General features: G+C 44.2%; 1 protein-coding gene across 1 annotated transcript in view; it reads left to right on the top strand.

The window, feature by feature from the left end:
* The first annotated feature begins 3459 nt into the window (after positions 1 to 3459).
* Positions 3460 to 11105, top strand: part of LOC146336781 (uncharacterized) — a 62405-nt gene continuing 54759 nt past the window's right edge. The window contains exons 1-5 of the mRNA XM_084817885.1: positions 3460 to 3514; positions 4263 to 4376; positions 6457 to 6484; positions 7894 to 7942; positions 9377 to 9535. Of these exons, the coding sequence (XP_084674011.1) occupies positions 3460 to 3514; positions 4263 to 4376; positions 6457 to 6484; positions 7894 to 7942; positions 9377 to 9535 (405 nt within the window). The remainder of the gene's footprint in view (positions 3515 to 4262; positions 4377 to 6456; positions 6485 to 7893; positions 7943 to 9376; positions 9536 to 11105) is intronic.

The raw sequence follows: 11105 nt of genomic DNA, 5'->3' as shown, positions 1-11105 counted from the left end.
TAGTAAGAGGCAGAGACATCACCTTGCCGACAAAGGTCCGCATAATCAAAGCTAAGGTTTTCCCAGTAACAACATACGGCTGTGAGAGCTGGACTATAAGGAAGGCTGAGCGCCGAAGAATTGATGCTTTCGAACTGTGGTGCTGGAGAAGACTCTTACGAGTGCCCTGGACTGCAAGGAGGTCAAATCAGTCCATCCTAAAGGAAATCAACCCTGAGTGCTCATTGGAAGGACAGATACTGAAGCTGAAGCTCCAATATTTTGGCCACCTAATGCGAAGAGAAAACTCCCTGGAAAAGACCCTGATGCTGGGAAAGATTGAAGGCAAAGTGAATATGAACTTGAGCACACTCCAGGAGAGCGCGGAGGACAGGCGTGCTATGGTCCCGTGGGGTCACGAAGAGTTGGACACAACTTAAAGGCTGAACAACAACAACAAGAAGAAGTTCTGATATAAATACTGTCTGCAGTTGCTAGGAGCTGTTCATATTGCTGTTTCATTTCATGCATCTGTTTACCGTTCTAATTTATTATGTTATCATTTCATTGAGTGCTGGCTCCAGGATTGGGGGGGGGGGCTAGCAAAGCACCCCTAGCCCAGAAGAGAGAAGGGATGCAAAGCTTTAAACTTTCTGGGTGCCTCATGCAAAAGCCATATTGGTGATACAGTGTGTGCTTTCCTACTTGTGGAACCAATGCCTGATCTCTCTCCTACCCAGAGTCTGTGGTGCTTCGCTCAAATAATTGCCTCCTTGTCCAAAAGAGAGAGGAGAATTCACTGACTAATTAGGGCACAATCCTATGCCGATTTAGAGAGAAAATGTCCTACAACTCCCAGCATGGCTGGCTGGGGCATGCTGAGAGTTGTAGGACTTTATTCTTTCTAAACCTGCCTTCAAAGATGTATGCTAGTATAACTAAACTGGTTGAATATAGAGTTGGCATCTTTTTCTGCTGGCCCTGATCCTGCACTTAGCATCTGCTTGACAGAAAGAAACTTCACAAGTGAAACTTTTTCCCATTCCTTCCATTCCAGGCTGGCAAAAGTTTCATATCCTAACTTTCAGCCTTTCAGGCTGCTGCTAAAGGCACACGGCCACTTCTGGGGTGGAGGGAGGTGGTGAGGAGAAATCTGCTTGGTGACCTCAGCCATATATAAACAGTAACTTGACATCATTTGCACTAGGTTTGTAGTGGAGAGTTTCCCCTGAATGTGACAAAACTTGCAAGTGCCGTGTATAATCTGTGCAAAGGATGGATTTATGGTCATCCACCCCCTCCCCCCAGTTCTGGCTGTTTCTGAAGCATCTATATGGAAAGTTGACACTTGTCACACCCCTCTTTTCGGACATCCCACGCCCTCAAGGGATAAGATCAGGACTAGCTGGCAAAGACCAGTTCTTTTACATTATTCACCTCGGGGATTCCTTGCTCCTGCACCAGTGGGTTTTGCTGCATAAAGGTAGGCGAAGATTTGTCCACAAGAATTCATTCGCTCTTTCCACAGCCTTTGCTGATACTTTTTGCCATTGTTCGATTCTTCTCTCCCTCGCTTTATCTTTTCTTCCAGTCCTTCTGCTGCCTCCCCCACTCTTCATTTTAGGTTGTAAGCTCCTTGGGGGCAGATACCTGCTTTCTGAACCTCTGCGAGGCACTATGTACACTGATGGCGCAGTATAAATAATAATCACATGATAATGATAGTTTCGGAAGATGGGAATAAGAAATGCCCCTGGGTAGTCGCCTTGGTCTGTTGCAGCAAAAGCAACAAAAAGTGTCTTGTGGTCCCTTAAGAACTAATGAATTTATCCTGGTGTAAACTTTTGTGGACATCTGATGAAGTGAGCCATAGTCCATGAAAGCTTAGACCAGAATAGATTCATTAGTTTTTAAGGGGCCACAAGACTCTTCGTTGTTTTAGGGAATAAGAAAGAAACATAAAGAAGCAAAGAATTCATGTAGGAGTGAAAAATCTCTCTCGGCTGTCCTTCCGCTGGCAGGCAAAGCCATTATTCAAGCAGGCCTTTTGTGTTTAAGCAGGTCTGTCGGGGTGGGTGCTGTTTTGATTCTTTTATCATTGTATTTTTAATTGTGTTTTAATACATTTGTTTGATTATTGTTTTAATCAAGTTTTATTTCTCTATGATTGCAAGCCACTTTGAGTGCCAGTTTCTTCAAGGAAAGGTAGGGCACAAATTAAATAAATAAATAAATAAATAACTGGAATCTGGTGGAATTTAAATGTGTAGCCATTAAAGGTCTAGGATGTCCCTCCTGGCCCAATTTGCTTTTGGCAGCCCAAAGCAGAAATCCTTTATTTTTCGTCATTTGTCCAGAGGAATTTTCCCTCTGTCGCGTCCCAAAGTTCCATCTCAGCAGAGATTTCATGACCCAGTTCAAGTCGATTTCCATCGCACAGTGTGCCTTTGAGATTTACTGCCCGGAGAGACTGGTCAGGCGTCTCCTTGTTAGAACTTAGACACAGGATGAAAAGGATATGCATTCATTCAGGTGTGTTTTTTTTTAAACTGTGAAAAATAGGCCTCTGTTCGTGCTCTGCCTGTTCTAGTATTTCATTGTTTTAGGTTTTTGTACATCACCTTGATTGATGGTTTATGCTTATAAATGTTATGAATAAATGAATAGATAAACTTATATGGAATTCATATCCACAAGATGTAGTTAAATGGCTATTTAAAAGAGAAATAAACATTAATGGAGAATAAGCTTATGAAGGCCTACTAGCTGTGACTAGGGATGGGTGAGAAATTTGTTCCATCTACTTTTTTATACGAATTTACCAAATTTGTCAATAAGTGAGCCAAGGCAGAGTAATGTGCTGAAACCCACACTTTTCCAATGAAGTTCATGGGGTGGTGGTGGTGGTGGAATAAAGTGTGATAAAGTGTTGGTTTTGATCTTTAAGGCCTTAAATGGTTTGGACCCCAGCTACTTGCAGGACTACCTTCTCCCATATCAGCTTGCCCATACTCTGAGGTCATCAACAGAGGCCCTTCTCACCTGCCTATCTTCAAGGGCGGTTAGGCCAATGAGTACAAAGGAGAGGGCCTTCTCAGTGGTTGCCCTGCACCTCTGGAATCAGCTTCCATCAGGGGTTTTGTCAGGCCCTGTCTTTGCAGGTCTTTAGGAAAGCTCTGAAGACCCACCTGTTTTTGCTGGCCTTCCCTTAAGTCTGGGCCATTGGTTTTTATAAGTAAGTTTTGTTTTTATTGATTTTAATGGGAAATCTCTGTTTTTATGGATTTGATTGAATATGTTTTTATGGTTTTTAAAATTGTACCCATTTTTTGTGGGTTTTATTTTGTTTATCACCTTGAGGGAGTTCCAGCCTTAAAGGTAAACTAGAAATAATTTTAGATAGGTGGATTCCCCTTAGTTCTGATGTGTAAACACTGTTCAGAATATGCTTCTTTTTCCAGTGCCCAGGTGAGGGCTGTCATGGCGTTGGCCTGTCCTGCTTCATTCCTGCTGACGGCATTTGGCCTTTACCTGGGTGAGTCACTAGTTTTTTTCCATGCGTCTCTGCTCTGCATAACCTCCTTTCAGAAGGTCTCCCATTAATGTTGACCACACTCCTTGCAGGGTAGGAAACTCTTCCTGAAAAAAAAATAAATCCTGGCCTTAAACAGCTGCCCTTTGGTGCCAATGAGGGCTGAAATCCAACTGTTGCACATTTTGAAGACTGCATTTGCATTGACAGCTCAGGGGTGCACCTTTTTATATTTTAGTGGATGGGTGGCAATTCTTAGCAAGGTGTACAAACCTGCTTTTTGATACGGTCAACATTAAAATTGCAAATAAACACTGTTTATTTTAAGGGCATTTGTGGCAGATACTTTGTTGCACCTCAAAACAACTACAGCTGTGTTTTCAACAGAGAGAAAGTTTAAGTAAAAACAACTGTCCCTTTCATGTGCATGCCTGGTACTAGGTTCCACTGAGTATAGCAATACAATGTAGAACCAGTTGTTCAGAAACCTAGGAACTCCAGAGGAATACTCACAAGTGATCTGAAGGACGTGCATACGCATGCAAGCCCCCGCCCCCGGACATACACGCATGCATGCATGCACGCGCACGCGCGTGCACACACACACACACACACACACTGCTTTCCCTGACTGAAATGGTGTGAAAATCGCCCTTCTCTGACTGGTAATGGCTTTCCAGGTTCCCCAGTAGAGTTATTTCCTATCACCTGCTCTCTGACCCCTGGAGATGCCGGGGATTGGGACCCTCAGTGTGCAAGGCATGTGCTCTACCACTGAGCTATGGCCCTTCCCTGAAGCACTTGGGCCTGCAAACGCCTGCTGCTGTTTCTTCGCTGGAAGTGTCAGCACACCGTGTGCGCACAGGTAATTTACAGGGGAGAGGTAGCAGATGCTGGCGTGTGCTCAGTCGAATCAATACCTGTTGCTTTCCCCTGTGCACCCCCCCCCCCAGTTGCTTTTCCACCCAGCTGTGTGTCTGTTTCACCTTTCCTGACCCCCTTGGAAACAAGTGTGGTATTTGAACTTGAAATATAGAATCGTGTCTAGAATGTACGCACCAGCTTTCAGTCTGGCAACCTCACGCTTCAAGGCAGATATCACATTACCCGATATGTTTTGCATTTTACTCCTTCCCTTTTGAAAAACAGAGCTGTGGTTAAAACTAAGGCCCTTGATGACCTGATGATTTTTGTGCCAGTGAAGCAGTTAATTGGCTTGAATGTCGATAATTTACCTGTCTAAAAGATGGTAATCCTAAAACAGACTCTGTGTGCTTGCACCAGGAAGAGGATTTGGCTCTACAGCAGGACTGGGGAAAGTGTGGCCCTCAAGATGTTGCTGGATTGCACCTCCCATCATCCTTAACCATTGGATATGGCTGATGGGAGTTGTAGTCCAACAACATCTGGAGGGCCACAAGTTCCCACCCCTGCTCTGTAGTCCCTGATTTGGGCTGGGCCTTTTGTGCCGATGTCACTAGTCCATTTGAAACAGAAGCAACCCTGTGAGTGCAAGGCATCCTAATTTAGGATTCTTGGGTCCACCATGCCCCCGGACCTCCACCTGGAAGCATCCTTAGGCAGAGTTACAAGGTTGTAAGTCTACCACTCCTAACATCCTACCTCTAGTAGCATCAGTCCTTGAGAATATAAGGGGAAGGGCCACAGCAAAGCGGTGGCATGCTTCGCATGCAGAAGACCCCAAGTTCAGTTCCTAGCACCTCCAGCCACAAGGATTCCAGTGCCATGGTTGGATAAGGCCCCAGGAAGCTGCTGCCAGTTGGAGTAAACAATACTGAGCAAGATGGCCCAATGGTGTGCCCGCACAGGTTCATATATTCATAGGAGTTCTGTGTTAGGGCTCTCTTGCTGATGAAGTCACTCTTGCTTTCACAGGCCTCTTCCTTTCTACGGTGGAGGCTGCATCTGTAAGTCGCTTATTATCCCTTCTGACATCATAAGGGAGGTAGCCTGCTGTTTTGGGAATGCTGTTAGCAGGGGCTGCATTAAGAAAGACAGTCACTAAGTTCTCAGCAATGTTGTATTTCCATCCATTTGCCATCCATCAAAATGTCTATTTGGTATTCATGTTTCTTTGTTGTGGAGCCTCTCCCTGAACTGCATATTTTAGATTTTGATAATTTTTTTTTTTACTTTGAAATTCTTCTAAAGGAAGAACAGCAGGGATTGGTTTGGTTGGCTGATGCTTCACCACTAAGGAATTCTGGTGGGGGCTTGCATTGTGGTGACACTCTGGAGAGAAAGAGGTGTTAACCATATTTTGGCAGGTGGTAATACTGTAGAATGGATTCTAAACTTCTTTTTTAAGCAATGTTCTTATGTCATAAAAGAATCATCTTCACCAAAGTTAAGAGGTAATTGCATAGCATAGCTTTGTGTATAAAAATGAATGCTTAATTTTGCAGTAATAAGGTTCAAACTCTTTTTTTAAATTAAAGCTAAAGATTCTTCATCCTACACCACATTGCATTCTATACCACCCGCTGTGTTCCTCGCCTGGGGTGCTTCCAGACCAGGCTGTTAGTCTGCAATCACTCTGTCTCATTCATGGAATTTTAAAGAAGTCCAGACAACATCATCTTCAATCCATAGCTCTTCCACACTTTCCCACTGCTTGTTCTGTCTTTTTTCTTTCCACAAAAAAATCTGTTAAGGAGGAAAAGACATAATAGCAGGACAAAGCCTTTGATTGGTACTACTTGGAGCACTCAGTCTGGAAACACCCTTGGTGTCCTCTACTGAAAATATCGACTTTAATTGTACTTCTTTTATCTTCCTCTTCATTCTAGTGTCCGGCTGCCAGGATTAATGGTAGGTGATCATTACAACATCTGACATTCAGTATTGTCCAATAATCATTCCTTAAACCTGCACTGTTTGTGTGAAAGAAATGTGGCTAAACCTTTCTTTCCTCTTTTCAACAGTTTCAGAAGTTTGCGGACATGTGGAGAGGTATTTCTAGAAACCAATTAGCTTTAAACGTGTTGTTGGTATTTCCCTGCTGCCGTGACGGAGTGCAAATTTCTTAGCTAAAGTTAGATGAGATTTTCTTGCCCCAGAAATCTCTTCTATTAAACAAGGAGCACAAATGTGTGGATTCAGGGGGCTTCCAGAGGAGGCTTTTATGGCACCATCAGCCTGCCCCATTCACAGAATTTTACAGGGGGCCCAGATGATGCTATCTTCCACTCATACCCCCCCCCCTGTGTTTCCCCACTGCTCCTTCTGTCTTTTTCCTTACAGCAGTAAACCCGTTAAGGAGGGAAAGATGACCTAGCTGCATGGTGCCTTCTGGTGGTAGCTCTAAGAGCCCTCCATGTGGAAACGGAGTCTATGAGGGTTGCTAGCTTTTTTACGAGCCCCTTCACCTGAGTCTTGAACTGTAGCTTAACCTGCAGACATTAGCAGGTGAGATGAGAAGGCTTATCTCTATGCCTTTGAAAAGTTCTACCTGTTCATTTCTGCAGGTCAAGCTACTGCTAAAGGCACAGGAGCATGCCAGCCTGTTTTCATTCAGGTCAGTTGGCAACTCTAGATCTAGCCTACTAAAGGCAATATTTCTGGTAACTATTCCACTCCCCATCCAGGACCAGCCCTATCATTAGGCAAAGTGAGGTGGCTCTCTCAGGCAGCAGATTTAAGGTGCTGGTTATTTACTTTATTATTATTGTATTTTAACTGCCAGGAAGGGGAAGAGGTGTTTGTAGGATTTTCTGTCTCGTGTGTCAAAATAACTTCACTGGCTTTGGGTACTATGCCTCTTGACTTGGGTGGGTGGGTGGTGCCATTTGCTGCTCCACATCAGGTGGCAACTCTCTGAGCGCCTTTTGTGGCCAAGCAACACAGAAGGCAATACTGCCTGGTTGGGTTTTCTCCAGTGAGAGAGCCGGATGGAAGTATCTAACTGATGGGTGAGGTAGATGCATAGCTGGGAAGCCAAGCTGAGGCTGTTTCCAAAATGGTAGGCAGGGTGAATAGGTAATAGGGAGGCCAGGTAAAAGCGTGGAAGGGAAGAGGGAAAGCTGTTCTGCATTTTCCAATGTGGTGGGTAATAATCAGAAAGCAGAAAAGTTAAGGTACAGAAGGAAAAAGAAGAACCATCAAAAGTGGGAAACTGGTGTGTGTGTGGGGGGGGCCTCCTTGGAAAATACGAATATACTTTTTGGGGATGTGGGATTTCTAGGGCAGCAGATGGAATCTTGCATAGGTCACACCCATGTGGCTATAGAAGGCTATAGGAGGCTATAGAAATTGGCGCAACCCAGCCAGTCAGTGGGATTAAGGTAGTCCTCATTGCGTTGTCTTGTGTTAATTGCTTACCTTCTCAGCCTCTATGTGGGTGTCTCTCTCTTTGCTTGCAGGAATGATGTCAAAGTATCTGCAAACCTCAGTAACCTCGTTTGTGACAATGTAAGTTATTTGTATACTGCCATCAGCACATCCCCACAATATTAAGATTTGGTCATACATGGGGCTGCTAGTGAGAACACTGTGCGTTGTGGGCTTTCTTTACATGGAGCTTTTATCCTGCGATTGAGATGGCTCCTTCATGGAAGTTTGACACATGATGCTGTGTCCCTCCAGGGCATCTCCTGCACTAAATGCCCTTTGTTCCGTTTTTAAATAGACAGCAGATAATGAGCTGTCAAATTACCCTGTTGTGTTCCGCTTCAGTTCCCTCTGTGAAAAGAGGAAAAGCGGCAAGAAGAGGAGCAAGATGAAAGATAATGGAAGACTCAGATATGGGGAGAAGGAGGGGGAAAGGGGTGGGTGAAAAGGAAGCACGTGAAAAAGGGAGGAGTTGTGATCCTGCATTTGAAACGGAAGCAGGAAGCCCCTTTTAAATGCAAGATTTTAGGCTGGTGTAGAGATGCCCATGGTCAGTTCACACCATCGTTGGCTTATGGTGAGGCCACTTGTTGGAACTGGCTGGTTTTCAGTCCTAGCAACAAGCCCTGACAAACTGGTTCTACTAGTGTTTTATCATCTAAAAGAGGCTACAAACTTAGAATTGGTTTTATACCAGCTTAGCTCCTGTGGTTCCCTTCAAAGGTTTCTGAGAATTTTAGTTTGGGGAGAGTGCTGAGAGTCTGGCAGCTCTATAGCCCCCAAGATTCCTTGGGGAGAGGTTCTGTCCAATTTTGTCCATCCAACAGACTTTCACAGAAGAAAAAGAACACGCATCTGCTCCATCATCCAGATACACACTCAAGAGTAGCGTGTGGTGCCTGGGAGGCTCTGTAATACTCCAACCTCACTTGCAAGTGGCAAGTACTGGCATCGGTAAAAGCATCAGTGGTGAAGTGGAGCCAGGGATGTGGCAGCTCAGTTAGCAGGGACGCTGACGTCATCTGCCAAACCCCTCAGAATTCCCTGTTCCAGCTGAGTTTCACTGCAAACCTCATATTAGTTGTGGGGAAATGGATTTTCCCAGCGATGATATATTGTCGTAAGCTATTCCCATTGTAATGGAAAGTATTTTGGGATGGCCTGGTCTTGAATGGGCAATTAAGACCCAACAGCTTTATAAAAGACCTGCTTCTGGTGGAGATGAAAACTGCTAGCATTGGTTTCTTAGGGTGCAATCCTATGCATGTTTAGACAGAAAAAAGTCCTACAACTTTTTTTAATGCTGGGAATTGTAGGGCTTTTTCCTGTCTAAACATGCATAGGATTGTGCCCTTAATGGCTCAATAAAGCTGCCTGCATTTCTTGCCTTTCCTTGGGTACACAGGCTGTTATGATGAACACTTGCACTCCAAAAGTTACCACTACACCACTGAAAACATACAAGAAAAATGGTTGAAGTGACAACGTTGTTCCACTTTTTAACTCTCTCCCCAGCTGCAGAATCTCAGCCAAATGAACTGGACTTTTATCATTCAAGCCTTGGAATTTGGGCTGAGAAAGAGGAATGAGGTTCTGCTAGATGTAGTCAAGGTACTTTTCAACCAAGTGGATGGGGAAGAGCTGGATACGGCACTGGAGGAATTTAATCAGAAGGTAAACACTTCCTTTGGACAAAGAAGTTAAAGTTGAAGAATACTATGGAGAGTATTATGAAGTATTCTTGGTGTGACATAGGTGAGAGCCAGGGCCCCCGCCAAAAAAACTTTCCACAGATCTTTGGGGTATGAAAGATGAAACAGTGCTGTGACCCAATTAAAGAAGTCTTCGTTGATGGATCAGATGATGAAATCTGCATAAATCTGCATGTGAGAAAAAGTAGTTCAAAGTTTTAAAAATGTAGATGATGCATTCAAGTGTCTTCTTAGCAGACACTGCCTCATAAGAGAAGTCCCTCTTTCCCTCTTACACAAAGGTCCCCCCTCTTTTAAGATGGGACATGCCACCACTCATTTTTATAAGTACTTGTATTAAAAATAATATAGATATTTAAATAAAAATATTATTTGAAAAATTATATACTTTAAAGAATCTGCTGCCCATTTCAGGAAATCTTTTAAAGCAATAATTTTGAAAAATCAATTAATCTGACCAATAACTGACTGAAAGTTGCAGCCCTACTAAGAACATATGAAGCTGCCTTATACTTAGAGCCTTTCTACATGAGGGTTTTATTGTGTGCTCATGACTGCTCACTCACAGTAGTTTGCAGGTCCTTTACATGATGTTGTCATCCTCCAGGGCCTCTCCCATGCTCTGCAACCATTATTACGAGAGGTTTTAGATCGAGGAAAATCTGGTATATTCTGAATGGCAGTATGAAATGCTCCGTGTATTTGCACAATACTGCTATACCACAGTGCCATCTAGTGAATGAATAATGAAACATATAGAATGGCAGAGAAAGAAACCCCCTGGAAAAAGCACGTGTAAAGGAGCCAATCTTAATCCTGCAAAGAATCCAGAAGCAGAAGCCTTGATAAAGGTGCAGGATAAAAGCCTCATGTAGAAATGCCCTAAGTTAGCGTGTTGGTCCATTTAGCCTTCTGTCATCTACTCTGGCTGTCATCAGACCTCCAAGGTCTCAGGCCTAGGCTCTTTCCCTGTCATGCTCCCTGAGCAGTGGAAGCTAGTGGCTCCAATGTCAGTGGGGCAGTGAATCCACACTGGGTTTCAGTCAGAGCTCTATATGATAGCTTCTCGCCTTGGATAGCTCCGTCAGAGTTCTGAGTAGTTCTGACTGAAATGGAGAGCGGATACATTCCCCCACTGACATTGGAGCCACCCACCTCCACTGTCCCTGAGATATCTTAGCTGGAGACTCAAGAGACTGAACATGGGGGGGGGGGGGTTGCCTTTCTCACTTGAGTCATATGGAACTTTTTTTCGCCAAGCACCTTTTGTAGTTCAGCTGCTTCTTGGCTTGTCACACGCTGGAATATGACGGAAGCAGCACACGTTCCTAAAGGCACACTGAGCATCCTCTATGATATTGCACAGACCGCACAGCGCAGATGTTTGGGACAGAAAATGTCTCCAGCCGCCCCTGATGTTCTCTAAGTTCTTATATGTACTAATCCCCCCCCAGCACTGCCACAAGTCCCAATTTTCTTCAATTTCTTATGAGGTATAGTTTACCTGCAAGACCCTTGCTTGTTTGTGTTCC

Source organism: Heloderma suspectum, chromosome 12, assembly GCF_057233095.1.
Source record: "Heloderma suspectum isolate Gila_16-S chromosome 12, 16-S_ref, whole genome shotgun sequence".
Lineage (NCBI taxonomy): Eukaryota > Metazoa > Chordata > Lepidosauria > Squamata > Helodermatidae > Heloderma > Heloderma suspectum.
This window is presented reverse-complemented; position numbering and strand designations above follow the sequence as displayed.